Source organism: Austrofundulus limnaeus, unplaced genomic scaffold (assembly GCF_001266775.1).
Source record: "Austrofundulus limnaeus strain Quisiro unplaced genomic scaffold, Austrofundulus_limnaeus-1.0 Scaffold3, whole genome shotgun sequence".
NCBI lineage: Eukaryota > Metazoa > Chordata > Actinopteri > Cyprinodontiformes > Rivulidae > Austrofundulus > Austrofundulus limnaeus.
In genome coordinates, this window is record NW_013952405.1 from 4,339,056 (window position 1) to 4,356,456 (window position 17,401).

At 40.2% G+C, this 17,401-nt stretch overlaps 1 protein-coding gene across 1 annotated transcript in view; it reads left to right on the forward strand.

Moving 5' to 3' along the window:
• The window catches only part of LOC106524402 (putative helicase mov-10-B.2), a 20,247-nt gene extending 2,872 nt beyond the window's left edge, over window positions 1-17,375 (forward strand). The window contains exons 3-23 of the mRNA XM_014018203.1: window positions 2,681-2,862; window positions 3,482-3,578; window positions 3,655-3,796; window positions 3,899-4,151; window positions 9,293-9,406; window positions 9,497-9,677; window positions 10,832-10,977; window positions 11,090-11,266; window positions 12,479-12,591; window positions 12,935-13,131; window positions 13,314-13,411; window positions 13,545-13,642; window positions 13,733-13,831; window positions 13,918-14,020; window positions 14,107-14,221; window positions 15,937-16,128; window positions 16,260-16,337; window positions 16,416-16,541; window positions 16,610-16,698; window positions 16,775-16,911; window positions 17,003-17,375. Of these exons, the coding sequence (XP_013873657.1) occupies window positions 2,681-2,862; window positions 3,482-3,578; window positions 3,655-3,796; window positions 3,899-4,151; window positions 9,293-9,406; window positions 9,497-9,677; window positions 10,832-10,977; window positions 11,090-11,266; window positions 12,479-12,591; window positions 12,935-13,131; window positions 13,314-13,411; window positions 13,545-13,642; window positions 13,733-13,831; window positions 13,918-14,020; window positions 14,107-14,221; window positions 15,937-16,128; window positions 16,260-16,337; window positions 16,416-16,541; window positions 16,610-16,698; window positions 16,775-16,911; window positions 17,003-17,064 (2,799 nt within the window). The 3' untranslated portion in view covers window positions 17,065-17,375. The remainder of the gene's footprint in view (window positions 1-2,680; window positions 2,863-3,481; window positions 3,579-3,654; window positions 3,797-3,898; window positions 4,152-9,292; window positions 9,407-9,496; window positions 9,678-10,831; window positions 10,978-11,089; window positions 11,267-12,478; window positions 12,592-12,934; window positions 13,132-13,313; window positions 13,412-13,544; window positions 13,643-13,732; window positions 13,832-13,917; window positions 14,021-14,106; window positions 14,222-15,936; window positions 16,129-16,259; window positions 16,338-16,415; window positions 16,542-16,609; window positions 16,699-16,774; window positions 16,912-17,002) is intronic.
• The last annotated feature ends 26 nt before the right edge of the window (window positions 17,376-17,401 follow it).

Here is a 17,401-nt window from a genome sequence, read left to right on the forward strand (position 1 = left end):
AACACAGAGCATCTTCAGAAGACAAGTTGATAAAGTAAATTTTAAAAATATGTATTGTTCGATACAAGTGTGTATTGAACCTAAAGCACTGTTCGATACGGGTATTGTTGCACTCCTATTTTGCAGGTATATGGATGTATAGAGAAATCTTACTGGTTTTTTTCAACTTTAATGGATTTTTTTCAAAACCTCAGTTTCAAATTTATTTAACATGTCAGAGCCTGTAGGACGTTAAAAACAATAACATCAAATGACCATCTTTGAACCTGTTCTGCTGCTAGTAATGAAACTAATAAAAAGTTCTGCTCTTCCTCAATTCTCCCTTCCTCCTGCGTGCTTCGCAGCAGGCGCTGTCATCTTCGCGGCCGACAGCCCCACCCCCAGTATCGGAATTGGTATTGAAATATGCGATTCGATCACAGTATTTACTTGGTATCGGATCGATACCAAAATTCCCAATATTGCCCACCCCTACTGTTAGGAACAGAAGGGCCAAGAGCAGGGAAGATCTCTTTTAGAAGTCTATGAAAAAGGTGAGAAATTCCTTGCAAAGTGCAGAGGAGGCTTCCAGGTGGGCTGGTTCATTTAGATGGAGAACAGTATTCAGAGTAGAAAAGAGGATTGGGGGGTTGTGCGAGTTTGAGACATCTGAGAAGTATTTACCCTTTGTTACAGCTTTCTTTTTTGTGTCACTTCAATAGAAAATGAAACCAAATATTAGTTTATTTAGTTTGTTTATTTCTTCATCATCAGTGACCTTATTTTTTAAGTGAAGAGAAAATAGAGACAGAGAGAAAAACTGAGAGAGAAGTAATTAGAAAGATAGAAAGATTGAAGTAGCGATTAGAAGTATATTAAATAACAGTAACAGCTTTCTGATAAGAGTATCAGCTCTTTTATCTCAAAAGAAACCTGCAGCTTGTCCTTTCTCCACCTCCGCTCAACTTTCTGACACTCATGGCTGAGTGTTCTGGTTTCATCATTTAACCACATTTCTGGACTTCAGGTGTCTTGTTTTTACAGGAGCTGCCCAGTCTAGAATATTTACACAAGTTATAAGACATACCTTCATCTGTTGAGGCTGTGGCATCTTGACATTTCTCAGCAGATGAACCACAATCTAAAATATTTGAAATTTTGTTTCTTATACAGTATAACACTGCAATGAATTATACAACTATAATGATTAGGATCTGCTGTAAACATACCTTCATCTGTTGAGACTGTAGCACCGTCTTCATGAGACACAGAAAAAAAATTTCAGCAAAGCACCTAATGAAAACAAAAATGTGAGTGTATGTACATTTAATAGTGAAAGAGCTACAATCATTTTACATCTTGAATTAATATAATCAGCTTTAACTAAATCAAATTAGAATAACATGCTTGAATCTAAGTTTTAAAACATTTTATGTGTAAAAATAAGACCAACAATATCACAAAAAAGTAGTATCACAACAGATGTGTAATGAACTATGGAAAGCTTAACAACTGTTACTTTAAGATATAAAATTGTATATTTTTTATTAATTTCTGAGTTGCTTCTGATTTAAAAGATATAGTAGAAGTTTTGTCTTTTTTGGTATTTTGAGTTACTTGCATTAGATTTTTTTAATCTCTACCTTGGCTTAAGTTATTGTTTTATTTTCCAGTTAAGTTCATTTTTTAAATGTACATTGATGTACCACTGTCTCGTTTTCATTTTTTGATTTATTCTTTCTTCCATTGTCTTTTCGAAAATCCTGAAGGGTATGTACGTTTCATGCTTATCACTGCTGAACTTTACAAAACTTTACGATGGCAGGGCAGGCAGGCATGCGAGTGAGCATCGCATCATGTCACAGACAGCTCTGATGGAACTTTCCTGAACAGACTGAGGTGAGGAAAGTTGCAGACTGGCAGCTGCTGTCATTGGCTGTGAATGCGGAAAAGGGCGGACCAGCGGCTGCACTCATTGGCTGAGCCTGTGACTGAGTAGTCACAGCCAATGCGTGGCCAGTACTCATGGGGCCCCTTTAGGTGGGGAGCGCGAATAGGACTCCAGTTATTTCAATGCAATGATGTTGGTTGACCGTCGGGGACTCCTTTTAGCTCGCGGCCCCCGCAAATGCCCAACTTGCCCACCTTATCCTGACGGCTCTGCCCACATCAAGCTGGTTCAAGCTGACAGAAAGGAAAACCAGCTGGTATAGTCTGTGGGTCCCATGAGGATGACTCAGCAGGGCTGTGCTCTTAGAGCATAAAATGAAAGAAGACATGAAAATACAGTAGCTTAATGAACTGTGGTTTTGAAGCACTGAATTTGAACTCTGCGGGCCACCGTACTGTCTTGATTATTAATATGAARGCAGAAGTAAACAGAATGGACTGGTGAGCAACGCTGGGAGTGATTGGGAAAACCAACGTGCATAAAAACATGTTTTATTGAGAACTATTGTCATTTTACACATGAATCTAATTCATAAGAACCACAGATTGGAAGGAACAAAAACAGATAAAAACTTGTGAGAAAGATGAAAGATTTTTTTTTCTCTTATGCACCTCAAGAATCCTAATTGAACCCTGGACAGGTTGGAAGTTCTTGAGTAGTTTCTTTCACATCGCTCTGCTCCTATAAAAAGCCATAAAAAGCAGCTTAGACTTCATGAGTCGTTTCAAAAAGTGGCATGTTTTTGTGCAGGGGAAAGTTGTGTACGAGGATCAGTGGAGCACATCCAGGGAGCAGAGGCCACAACCTGTCGTAAATGGAGTAGCCAACCTCGAGATCTTACAGGACTTCCGCTCGGGGGATCAGGCACAGACGGGAGTAAGAGCCCGCAGACAACTGGCCGGTCTTTTGACGAAGAAACTGAAGGTGGACAGGTAACATGGCAAACTTCTCTTACTTAACAAAAAAAAAAACAAAAAAAAAACATGTTGGTCTTTATTTGCATCAGTCCACACAAGTGGTTTGAATGAGTTTTTTAAGAGGTGTGTGATCAGTTCAGTTCAGATTTATTGTCACATCACATTGCACAAGCGTACAGGTGAGTGAAAAACTTGAGTGCAAATTCCCACATATATGCAGATCACAATGTAAAAACATACTAAAAAGATTAAAAGAAACATTAAAAAAATATATATAAGTATATATAAAAAAAACTTGGTCTATATCAAAATAGAATAGACGTACATTGTAAACAATAACTGGAGTTATGAACGTAAACATACAGTATTACTAAGTTAATGTACAGATATGTTTATAACTATGCGTATTATGTTAAAAACTTATTTGTGCAATGAGAGCTGAAAGTGTGGTCGGATGGACAGAACATTGTACTACTGACTGTTCAACATTCTAATCATTGGCACTCAGAGCAGATGTCCTTAGCTGTCTGTGTTATGTCTTCACGCGTCGACGTAAGATAAATATTTTCAAAGTTCATGAGCACTGCTACTGTTACTGTAGTGAATGTTAACCTTTGCTCTTTCGCCCGCTCAGGAGCCAGCTCATCTCTGATAAACATGGTATCAGCATCACCTCAGATCACACGTTTGAAGACGGGAAAGTTACCCTGTGTAAAGAGAACACCTATGAGGTATTTCTGCTACTTGTCAGTCCAAATAAATCCAGTTAAATTTGTACTTACTCTTTTTTTTTTACCTCCTCAACAGTATAAGATGACACTGAATGTGAAAAACACTGGAACACAAAATGTGTATTTCACCTACTACACATCGCTGCCCTGGTGCAAATTCCTAAAGCTGTCCGATGAACACAAAGTGACCAAACAGAACCCTCTGCTTCTAAACCCAGGTAATGTAACCGCCCACAAGAAAGTTTTTTTTTTAAATTTAAGATGATGCAAAGTTTAAATAGAGATAAAAGCTGTTTTTTTTATACCTGTTCTGTTCTCAGGGGACAGTTATGAAGTCCAGGTTCATTTCTTCTGCAGCAATTTTGGGGTTTCCTCAGCCACACTGGCCTTTGAGTTCAAACTGGACAGTCAAGTCTCCTCCAACACGTTCCATATCGTCCGTTTCATCGAGGCGCAGTGCATCACTTCCTTAGGCATGGACCTGGCACCCATCGCTCCCTTCAAGCCTCGCTCTGTGCTGGTCTTGCTCGCTGATATCAACAGCGAGATTGTTGACGGACAACCGCCCAAGGGGTAYGATCATTTTATTTTAGAGCTGGAAGTAAGAGAAATTTTGAGCTGTGCAGAAAATCAGTGTTTTTTTTGTTAGGTTTACTTTTAGTTTACTGCAGACATGGTGAACTCAAGAGATCTCACGTTAAACTCTAACATCTTCAAGTATATATTTTTTTAAATACACAAATAACTATATTTCCAAATGATTAAGTTATTCAATAGTGGATGTAACAGTATAGAAAATTACTTTGGGAGTTTTGAAAGCTTGTGAAACAACTTCCGTATGGAGAGTTTAAAGGTGCCACAAAGAATGGTGCGAAAACATTCAGAAAAAAATTATTTTTTCTCGTATTCATGTTTAATGTGGCTTTACACAAACACACAGTACATCTTGTGTGGGACAATTTTCTTGCATATGTTTATGCTCAGATTTGTTGATGATACAGATAGGTGCGTCAAGTCGTTTTCGTTCTCTTTTCTTTTGCATTCATCGGAGATTTTGAGCTTCTCTGATTCCAATATATTTGTTTACTTACGCAGACCATAGCCAGCCTATTGATGGACAATACTATGACTCTCATCAACCACTTAGTTGTGATCAAGATGGCGGCACCATTGTTTGGCTGGTCCACCTCTTGCTCCTATTTACGCTTTTTCTTTATAGTTTTACACCTGTTATGGATTATTTTATTCCAAACACTTGGTCCTACCTTTTGTCCTCTGACCAACATGAACATCTTGGCTGCTGCAGCTCCTCAGCTCCACTATGATCGTCAGTCCCTACTGATGATACGAAGATCCATGGAGCTGCCTTTCTCTGCATGGGAGGACTACCACTGCACCCATCCTCCACTTGCCTCTCCTCCACCTCTTGGAGCCGGACAGACGTCTGATTACCCTCCCTCAATGTCGTGGTAATCCAGCGAGGAAACTCAAAAAAGCGAGGCTGCTGTGCGGGTGTTTCATCCTGAAAGAAGTGCTCTGCTGGACCTGGTGATTCCCTGCACAGAGTCTGGCCTCGCTGCCTCCTCTATCTGACTGGAGCCCGGGACCTTGATGGCCCACTCGGCGCACACCACGCTTGGCCTACCATTTTGACATCGATTTCCTCCCAAAGCTGGCACCACRACTCCCGCTCCGAGCTTYGCAAAAGGAACCTCATCCAAATTCTGCTGGTTTCACCGCCCAACCTCAACAACCCTCCGCCGCTCCAGATACTTCTCCTGAACGTGAGATCCATCGCCAACAAGGCTCTTCTGCTCAACGATCTGTTTCACGCCAAGGATCTTCCTGGTTGAAACTTGKCAGAAGAAAGATGAACACTTCCACCTGAATGAGCTTTGTTAGTCTTGAGACACGGTCCTCGCGACGCCGCGGATGGAGAAGCGGGKAGGCSGCCTCGCAGTCGTACACCGCGACAATTCAACCTGCAGGCTGGTGAGCACCAGGACTTTTACCACGTTTGAATCACAGACTGTTAAAGTTGGATCTTCTCATCCCTTCTACTGCATCTTGATTTATCGCCCTCCAGGACCCGCTTCAAACTTTCTCAAAGACTTTGCTGATTTTTTTCATCCTCCGTCATAAAACTGGACCGCCTTTTACTGCTTGGTKACTTTAATATTCAMTTTGATGCGACAGACTGTAATGAAACCATGGAGTTAATTTCTGTTTTAGAAAATTTTAATCTGTCTCAACATGTCTCAGCCCCCACTCACCAAAAGRAACACATTCTCGACCTGATCTGCTCTGTGGGACTGAATGTCTCTATTGATGATTTGCAAATTAGCKACCATTATGCCATGTTCTTTAACGTAAATGCGATCTCAGAGCCCCCTCCCCCCAGAGAACGACCTCAGAGGCAGATTCTGAGAAAGGATGCTGCTGACAAATTTTCAGCCTTTTTGACCCCTCGCACTCTAACAAATATGACACAGCCAGAGGTTTTTGCACCGCTATTAGACCAGCAATTTGCATCTGCTTTTAATAACTGTACTGTCACAGCTAATACAAGCTCTACTGTTAAAAAATTTGTACCCTGGATTAATGAAGAAATTCGCAGTACTAAACGTGCATGTAGACAGGCAGAGCGAAAATGGAAGTCGTCAAAACTAACGGTCCACAGACAACACCTTAAAGATTTAAGACTTTCACTGCAGTCCATRATGAAAGATGCCAGGTCAAAATATTTTGCTCAGTTAATCACCCGGTATAAGAAAAATCCCAAAACCTTATTCAACACTATTGACTCACTAGTATTGCCGGGCGTCCCCTCCCCATACACGTCTTCAGCTCCTACCTGCCACAACTTCCTCACACACTTCACTGTTAAAATCGAGAGCAGCCGGAGTAACATCCCTCTTAAACCGGTTTCTGCTCCATCAGACTTACCCATCAGACCTGATTCCAGCCCCACGCAATCGTGGTCTTCCTTTGACCTTGTAACCTCAGAATACCTTGGAACTGTAATCCAGAAAATGAAATCCTCAACCTCTCCCGCTGACGTTCTACCACCAGCTTTTTAAAAACTGTTTATGATGTGGTGGGGCCCTCACTTGTTGACCTACTGAACCTCTCTCACTTACATCTGGGTGTGTGTCAGGCAACTTCAAAAAGCAATCGTTCAACCCAAATTAAAAAAGCAGTCCCTCAACCCCTCAGATCTCAACAACTACCGGCCCATCTCKAAATTACCTTTTCTGTCTAAGGTCTTGGAGAAAATTGTATCATAACTTACTGCTTACCTGGATGAAAATAATAATCACGACTTTTACCAATCGGCTTCCGCAAATTTCACTCCACTGAAACCACACTTCTACGTATTTCAAATGACATACTAATGTCTGCTGATAGTGGCTTCTACACCGTTCTGCTCCTATTAGACCTTTCCTCTGCCTTTGACACTGTTGATCATACCATTCTACTACACAACCTGAGAAATATGGGGATATCGGGTGCTGTATTAAACTGGTTTAATTCATACCTCTCCGACCACTCTTTCTCAGTACTTCAAAATCAAACTTATTCTGAACCAGCCCAACTCACTTGTGGCATACCACAGGGTTCAGTCCTCGCCCCTCCTGTTCCTCCTCTACATCCCCCTAAGCCAGATTATTGACAATTTTCATGAAGTCTCTTATCACTTCTACACTGATGACCTGCAGTTATACTGCTCTTTCAGTGAGTCAAGTTCCCACAAGTTGATCTCTTTTTTTAGACTGTATCGCAGAAGTCAACAAATGGCTCTCTGACAACCTGCTACTCCTTAATCGTGACAAGACTGAAACTCTGATCCTGGCACCTGAAAAAATTATATCCCTCAGATAAAAGAACAACTGGGCTCTCTGGGGCTGGCTGTTAAAAAAAGCATACGAAATCTGGGAGTCAATTTTGATTCAGATCTGTCACTAGAAAAACACGTCAAAATCGAGTTACCTCATGCTATTTCCAACTCCGTAACCTTTCTAATCTTCACCCCCTCCTGCCTGCTTCTGACCTGGAAATGGTAATCCATGCCTTTATCGCAACCCGTCTTGACTGCTGTAACAGCCTGTTCACCTGCTTAAATCAGAAACCATTAAACCAGCTTCAACTTGTTCAAAACTCTGCTGCTAGACTTCTAACTAAAACATCTAAATTCTCTCACTGCACCCCTATATTATCAGACCTCCACTGGCTACCTGTACAATTCAGATTCAAGTTCAAAATCTTGGTTCTCACTTTCAGAGCTCTACACGGCCAAGCGCCGAATTACATCTCTGGTCTTCTCTCGCCTTATAACCCCATACGCAACTTGCTCTCACAAGACCAGAATCTTCTCTTGGTCCCCAGTACTCGCTTCAAGACCCRTGGTGATTGTGCCGTTTCCTCAATGGCTCCCTGACTGTGGAACCCCTTTCTGCCCCATCTAACATCTCTTGATAACACTGACTCCTTTAAAAAAACAACTAAAAACACACCTTTTCACTCAAGCATTCAACTGAATATATTCAACACCTCACAACTTGAGTTTATAAGCCCTGACTAACAATCATGTGTGTTATTCCAGTCTAGTATCTATCCCTTCCACCTATAAGGGTGAGAGATAAATTGAACTCCTTTTATGTTTTTGTTTCAAAAAAGAATTGTATTGAATTTATAATTTGTACAGTTATTGTGATATACTTGCTTTTTCTTTCTGATAATGGATGTACAGCACCTTGTGAAATCCTTTTCTGTGAAAGGCGCTATATAAATAAACTTTTACTCACTTACTTACTTACTTACTTACTTACTTACTTACTTACTCACTCACTCACTCACTCAAATTTATATATAGTTTTCCGTAAATTAAGCTGAGTGCTTTGTTTACGCTGAGTGCGTACCTGCATTTCAGGAATTGCATATCAGCGTATCTGAAAATACTTGTTAGAGATTTTTATCCTTTATCATTTTGTATTTGATCATGGCATCAATTAATTGTATTAATTAATCAGGTTCTTTAACTTTTAAATGAATGAAGTTTTGTTCTGCTCTCGGCTGAGTGCAGGCCTACCATAAATTTCACCTTCTGCTGTTCTGCTGCTCTGCTGATAAGAGACAGACAGCTATGTGATTGGTCAAGATGTGTTTTTCTCTGTTCTCTCTTTCTGCAATAAAAAACCAGCTGCCCAAGCAAAGCCTCAGAACTTCTCCAGACTTTCTGGCCCTCAAAAGCTAAGTAAACTGGCTGAAATTCTCGCTTTGCAAAGGTAAACTGATCAGAATTGTGTACTAATGTCTGTCTGGTTCATTTCTTAAGGTTAATTAATTTCACCCTGACAACACCACTGGAGTAAACACTTTCAAACATCAATATTTGATTCAGGATAAGCTTTATATTTTTTATTTCATAAATTGCAATAAGTATTTTTTAATTCTGATCGGATGAGTTAATGGCTAGTCAGAGCAAGGTCAAGATCAAAGTGGATTGCTGCTATTAAAAAAATTGTCAATATCAATACTTGTATTGTTGTACTGCCAAATTGCATTAATTAATATTAAATGAAGTTGACAATGTTGAATTCCTAATATTCTATAATGAATGGACAGCTTTAATAACATGGATTATTTTTATTTTATTTTTATTTTTTGCATTCAAATCTGACTAACTTTTCCCCCTTTGTTTCCACTTTTAACAGACTGTCAGATATGCAGCTGAAGTATGTGTTTCGGTTAAACCAATACGAAGTCCCACCTTACGTAAACCAGCTCATCAGCTCACTGAAGAAGCCTAATCCTGTCACAGATCGAAGGTACGTTCTTCTCTGTTCCACCATTACAAACCAAACAGCAATGATCACTTGTTAGCTGCTGTGTACAGTAGTAAACTGTTCACTCTTTAGAGGAAACGTGTTGAGGAGCTCCTTGAGCTGGGAGAACTACAAGGAGAAGTTTCAGCTGCTTCTGTATCTGGAGGAAGTTCAGATGGTGGTGGACATCAAGAGATACAACATCACTGATGAGGACGGAGAGTATGCCACCCTAATAAGAGACCAGTTCAATAAGAACCTTCTTAATATGGAGGTAAATATTTAAGCCACATATTTTCTTCACGTTCGTTCGTTTGTTCGTTCGTTTGTTTATTTAGTTATTTATTTATTACTGAGTCCTGTTCGGCAGGKTGAAACTTGAAATTGATGTCTGAGTGCCAAAGTGAGGCCCAACAGTTTTATTCACACATTTATTCTTTTAGGTTTTCTTTTGAAATTGAAGTAGAAACATTTAACAAGTATTCGTGAGAACAAAAGAGGTAGTAAATTAGGCTGTCTATCTGTTGGGAGAGCATTTTATTTTAGAAAAGCATGCAGAGAACTAAGAGAGAGGAAAAGCTGAGGTATTTATGATGATGAATGAAGAYGGTTTTACGTCTTGGTTTGGTCCCTACAGAGTCATGTTTAGATAAACTGACCAGTGAAAGACACATTTCTCTCCTCTTCACATAGTTTTACTTCTAAGAAACTGAAAGTTGAAATTTTTAAAATCCATCTTTTTAATGTTTTTGGAAACTCAAACACAGCGGTTGTCACTACCTCAGTACCACACTGAATAAACAATTGTAAAGACCCAGCGAGACATGTAACACAATATTACACAGAACCACACTACAAGTAAAGATTAATAATGGCTATAAAGAGAGTTATCCATTAAACGCGTCTGAGTTCATTAAAGATTCAAGATTCAAAATGTGAACTCTTTCTTTCCTTCTGTTAACAAAAAAAAWTATTTTTTCCTCCGAATCGTTGCCCAATACAACATTGGTTCTTTGTTGAGTGAAGATAAACGGTTTATCCATCATTTTATTTATATTCTTTGCTATGCTCTGTGCCACATTGGGAGTATTGAAGAAATTRTGATAATTTATCTCTTGCTGTGTCTTCAGCTCATTTATCCTGACAGAAAAAGGCGTCCTAAATTTTGTAATCACTGATCCGCTGTCTCATGTGATATTGAAGTATAAACCAAAMAGAACATCATCTGATATCACCTGAGATCACGCAGAACATTAGACTAAAGCTCCAGCATTAAAGGCTGTAGGCAATATGCATTTTTTYGAAGGAGTACTTATGGTTTGATTGTTTTTTTTTTTAATGATCAGTTAAATCAAAAAATAACCAGATATCTTTAATACATTTGTCACTATGAAACAGTTTTTTAATTCCCATCTTGTTTATCTGCAGGTTCCTGGTGTGTCCGAGAAGCGCCCATCTGTTCTGCGGGGAGATTCGCTGCTGGTGTACCCTCAGGGAGTACCAGTAGACAAGAAATACCGCGGTTATGTTCACAGCGTGCAGCAGGACAGCGTGAAACTGGGCTTTAGCTCAAAGTAAGATAACGACACTTCAGTAACTAATAAAATAAACATGGTCACATGTTTGCTAAAAAAAACAGAACATGCTGGCTAGTAAAATTAAGTCCCTGCCTCCATTTCATTGCAGGTTGCTGGATATCTTAATAAAKGGGATGAAATTCAACGTGGAGTTCACCACCAGCCGCCTCACTCTGCGCATTCAGCACAGAGCAGTAGAACTGGCAGCTGCTTCCAACCTGAGGAGTGTTCTGTTCCCTGATGTAAACCCTTCCACATGTCAGAAACCTGAGCTTCCCACGTTCAGGTAACACTGCAGAAAACCTGCATGCTTCTTTACATACAGTAGCAAATTAAACCTCTCCATCTGACTGAGGTTGGGTATGTGGTTCTCCAGAGGTCTTGCATAAACATCCTAAAGGGAACATGTTAAATTCAGGATGTCATATCAACACCGACTAAATTGATGTCTAAAGTAAGTTTTTTTTTTTTTGTCATCCTAGTGTTGTTTGCAGCTTACCACTTTGCTGTGTCGGTCCATAGACAAAAAAAAAAAAAAAAAGCCAGATCAATCAGATGAAGTCTTTCAGAAAATCCTTCTTATTACTGGTGGGTGTTGCTGAAGCAGTGTTTCGGGCAAACAAAGAGGACTTTTCCTACTAATAGGGGTACACTTCCAATAAAAATWAATTTAAACTAGTCACTTCAAAGAAGTGAGACGTGGGCTGCCAACTTATCGTGGTGGAGAGGTTTGAGTGTCCCAATGATCCTAGAAGCTATGTTGTCAGGGGCTTCATGTCCCCGGTAGGGTCACCCAAGGCAAACAGGTCCTAGGTGAGGGATCAGACAAAGAGCAGCCCAAAGACCCCAATGATGAGTGCTACAGATGGTGTTGCCTCGACGCGGGTCACCGGGGCTCCACTCTGGAGCCAGGCCTGGAGGTGGGGCACGTAGGCTGCTGCCCCCACAACTTGACCCCGGATAAGCGGAAGAAAATGGACGGACAGACGGACTGCGAAGAAGTTCAGAACGGGGGACGGCACGTTGGTTAATACACCCAACAACCAAAATCTTTGACTTATCCACTTGTAGCTTTGGCATCCTTGATTTTGGATGTAAAATCACTGCGAGAAATAAAAATGGTGGATTCATGAAACTGGTTGGCTGAAAGTTTTCACCATATAGTATTTGGCAGTTCTGTAGCAAATTCTGTGACATAATAGTTCATAAAACCTTAATTGAAAATGGAGAAAACTGAATGGGCTAAAAAATATGACCCAAACAGAAAATAAAGATATCTATGCAGCACTTTTTTCTGCACACTTTAGAGAATCCAAGTATACAACAGAATTTAATGACTAAAAATGGGGATTTTGCACATGTTCCCTTTAAAAGTGTATCTTTTGTTCTATTTGAAAAACAAGTTTGGTTGACGGTGTTTGGAAGGCAGATTAAAATAGGGGGAAAAAACATGCATTCATTATATTTTTCTTTTTCCTTTTTTATATTGTCTTTGTAGATTGTTTGATGGGCGACTGCAGAAAAACCCAGAGCAGTATCTAGCAGTGCAACACATTGTGGCTGGCTCCTCCAAACCTGCTCCCTACCTTGTGTTTGGCCCTCCTGGAACAGGTACATTGAGTTCCAACAAACTCTGCTTTTCTGAATTTTATTTTATTTTATTTTTTATGCTATGTGTTTTTTTTCATACAAAGGACACAAGTTATGGTACATACCACAAGGTACAAAAAACTGGAAAAAATTGTTTATCTTAGTGTCTTCCATGGTAAAGTACATTTGTGTTTCTGCTTATTTTTCCCTATCTGCATGGGAAGCACAAGTGTTCAGTTGGTTTAAATTGGCTGTAGAACAATGGAGTCTGCTAAGCTTTTTGGCACAGATGTGACTTTCTTTCAGCACTGCATTCCTTTCTGACTCAGGCAGTGGAGCTTAACCAGATTGTTTCTCTGTTTAGGTAAAACTGTCACTGTGGTGGAGGCCATCAAGCAGATAGAGCAGACCCAGGCCTCCTCTCACATTCTGGTTTGCGCTCCTTCAAACAGCGCCACCGATCTGCTGTGCACCAAGATTCTGGAACATGTGGACCCGCATAAAGTGTACCGCATGTACGCCAGCAACTGGGACCCAAAACAAGTCGCTGAAAACCAGAAGGTCTGTGCTCCTGCACCTCACTTCCATTTCAGTATGTAAAATGAACTGTGCCATTGTTTATTTTCATAATGCCACTGTTGGTCCAACTCATCATCAATTACTGTTGTCTTTTTTGCCCCCTAGTGGACTTAAAATGTTTTGCAGTTTTATAATGTGTCCATGGAAATTGTGCTGCTTTACAGAAATGCTCTAACCTGAAGGGGGAGGTTTATGTTTATCCTGCCAAAGAGGAGCTGATGGAGTATAAGATTATAGTCGTCACCCTGTTCACTGCTTCAAGGTAGCTTCCTAACGTGATGCTTCTTTCCTTTTTTAAACCTCCTGTATCACGTCAACACATTATGCTTGTTTGAAGTTCATAAATCTAAATGGTGACTGGTTAACATGAAACAGGATTTGTTTAATCTTTGCAGGTTTGTGTCAGGAGCCATTCCTGCTGGACATTTTACTCACGTGTTTGTGGACGAGGCTGGACACGCAGTGGAGTCGGAGTGTATAATCCCAGTTGCAGGTACAGAAAACAAACGGCACGGTGTTCTGATTTAGCACTGAACTGGCTTTAATTTATTTTTTACACGTTTTGATTGTTTTTGGTGCATAGGGTTGCTCGATGCAGAATCTGGACAGCTCGTTCTGACAGGAGACCCTAAGCAGCTCGGACCCATTCTCAGATCTCCTTTTGCAATAAAATACGGGATGGGTAAGACAGCGCTCTTTTTGCAAAGCTTTATAGCAGATTTAACAGTTTTGCAGTTCTATCAGGTTAAACGGATGTGCTGTCTCTAGGAGTGTCCTTCTTGGAGCGCCTGATGTCTGATTTCCCTCTGTACCAGAAGAACGAGGGCGTCTACAACAACCGCTTCGTCACCAAACTGCTGCGCAACTACAGGCAAGCTTTAAGAGCTGAGCTGTGTGTTACTTGTTGACAGAAACCAGGTGCTTGAGTTTTCTGAATCCTGCGGCTTGTTTTTTCAGATCTCATCCTGCCATTCTAAAGGTTCCCAACGAGCTTTTCTATGATGGAGAACTGCAGGCTTGCGCGAATGAATCACGCAACAACTACTGTAGATGGAAGGGCCTTCCTAAGCCGGTATTAATTTTTCTTAACTGTATATTGGATTTTATCATGAAGCCAAAGTAAGAAAATGTCACATTCAAATTAACAGATTAGCATTTCTTGAAGAAATGCATATCATGCGTCACTTTTTCGTTAAGAGTTTTAGATTAAGATCGTCTTATGTTGAGAAAGGGCTTAGTCTTGGCAGTTTTTGTCAAACAATAAAAGTAGCTGTTGATGTCATGAGATGGTTTGCTCAGCATGTGTTGTGAATAACTGTTACAAACATGCCACATTCTGCGAACCAAGTTTCATTAGTTTTAATGTCTGTTTAGAAATGAACACTATCAAGGTAAAAGCAGAGGTGAATTTATGTTTCCCTGCAGATCCATCACTCTTATGTGGCAGAAGCACTGCATCCAAATGTTTCACATTTTTCACACTGCCCATTTTAAACAACCTGTTTTTCCAGACTTAATTCAGTATCAGTCAAACGACACACCCATCTTTATCTGAGGCTGCACAAGGCCTGAAGAACTTTTAGGTTGTAAACAAAAGTTTAGAAGTTCAAAGCTGTATTGTTTACTGATTGGAATGCTAGTTTCATTGAAATACTTATTAGACAGTTTACACAAGGACAGCTTTGTGGTGGTGTTTTGACGTTTACTGCTGAGCAAAACGTCTCGAAAGGTGCACCACCACATCAAACAAAGTACTCTGTAAAGGGATCCACGATTAGTTGTAACATTACACTTTATTTGATAAACATTTATTTTAACTGTAAAATAAAAACAGTAAAAATACTGTAGGCTGTTTAGTTTTGTAAATTTTTCAAAATATATTTTAACACGGACGGAGCCATTTTATTTACACGCAAAGCATTCTGGGTAAATGATGACATCAACTAGGTCATCAGTGCGAGGGTGCTAGCGAGCTATATCCACCCTGAAGGTTAATCTTGGACAATATCTGACGATCGACTCTTTTAAATGAAACCAGAGAGCGTTGACAGAGAGGAGAAGGTAGAAATGATTCAACCTGTAACTGAAAATATGGATGGAGGACAACAGAGCTGCTTCATGGAAGAAGAACCTCAGCGTAGCCTGTTGGCCTTCGCACTAGCCCTCACGCTATATTGCCTTATACAGTATGTATTAGCTCGGTGCTAGCACAACAAACAAGCTAAACTGAGGTCCTCCATCCATATTTTCAGTTACAGGCTGAGTAATTTTTGCTTTCCCCTCTCTGTCATGTGGCTGGAGGACCTCAGTGACGAGAGGAATATGTATAGCGCTGAGCTAATACATATATATGATGATAGCATCGGGGCTAATGCTAAAGCTAACAGGCTAAGCTGAGTTTCTTCTTCCATCCATATTTTCAGTTACAGGCTGAGTCATTTCTACCTTCTCCTCTCTGTCAACGCTCTCTGGTTTCATTTAAAAGAGTCGATCATCAGATATTGTCCAAGATTAACCTTCAGGGTGGATATAGCTCGCTAGCAGCCTTGTGCCGATGACCTAGTTGATGTCATCAATTTCCCAGAATGCTTTGCGTGTAAATAAAATGGCCCCGTCTGTGTAATATATTTTTAAACTTTTAGTTTAAAAAATTATAAAAACTGAACATCCTACAGTATTTTTACAGTCTTTATTTTACAGTTAAAGTATATGTTTATCATATAAAGTCTGATGTTACAACTAATCAGGGATCCCTTTAAGAACTTTTGTCCTCCCCTTGTTTTCCAGGGCTTCCCAGTGATCTTTCATGGGGTCCCCGGTGCTGATGCACGTGAGGCCAACAGCCCTTCGTTCTTTAACGTCGCAGAGGTGGAAGTGCTGATGGATTATGTGAAAAAACTGCTGCAGTCACAAGGCAAGACCGGCCTGGCTAAAATTGAACCCAAAGACATCGGCATCATCGCCCCCTACAGGAAGCAGGTAAGAATTATTTCCATGAAACACAAGTTGAGTTTGTGGCTTCTCTTTTCAGATCACTGTGGTTGGTGCACGAGCAAACACTCATTTAGCCACGTGTAGATTAAACGGTGCAGCTGTTTTGTCTTGTATAGGTGCAGAAGATTCGTAAGGCGCTGGATAAAGTTGGGAAAATCTTCAAGTACATGAACATGAACATGAATGAGCTGAAGGTAAGTAAACTGAAATTAAAGGTCATCCATATAGAGTAGCCAGTTTGCTTTGAATATATCCGAATGTGTGCGCGCCAGGTCGGTTCGGTGGAGGAGTTTCAAGGCCAGGAGAAAAGCATCATCTTGGTGTCCACAGTCCGAAGCAGCTCAAATTACATGGATTTTGACAAAAAGTTCAGTCTGGGCTTTGTCAAGAATGAGAAGGTAAGCGGCACAAGCTCTCACACACACTTTGAAAAGCCTTTCACACACCATTCCGTCGTGTTTTCCAGAGATTCAATGTGGCTGTGACTCGAGCCAAAGCCTTGATGATTGTGGTGGGACACCCCGTAGTTCTGAACACAGACCCTACCTGGGCTCGGCAAGTCTTACCTGTATATAAAATTACTTTAAGAGGCCAGTCTAAACATTCCTCCCCCCATATCATTTCTCCGCAGCTTCATTCAGTACTGCAAAGATGAAAAGGGCTACACTGGATTTGATCCTTCAGATGATGATGATGATGATGATGATGATGATGATGCACAGATGGACCTCAGACATAGCATGCTCTACTTGAGCATTGACGGTCATGGTAAAAGACATTTTATCAGCTTGCTTAAATTAACTGATCACCATGTTTTGAAATAAACTTTACTTTCCTGATTTACTTTTTATCTTTTTAGCTGAGACTGAAGAAAGTGTYGTTCAGCAGCAACTGGACCCAGAGTGGAGGAGCGACATGTGAGCAACACAAGTCTGGATTAGACGCACCGGGAAGACTCCAGTTGTGTAAACTGGACTTAGATCAGCTGTTAGTCTTAACCCTTATGGGCAGTCATCTCAGGGTTGTTTCAAGGTTTTTGACCAAAAAATGAGCTTTTTTTAAAAGACAAAAGTATTATTCTAAGGTGAATAAATGATTCAGGGAATATTGATGCATGACGCTTACCATGATTTTTAATTCATTGTAACACAAATTATACTTAAACATTTCTGAACTGCTTATGAATTTAATATTTTTTAAACTGAAGTATAATAAAATAATCATGTGCAAAATGTTCTAAAGTATAWTTTTTCACTAT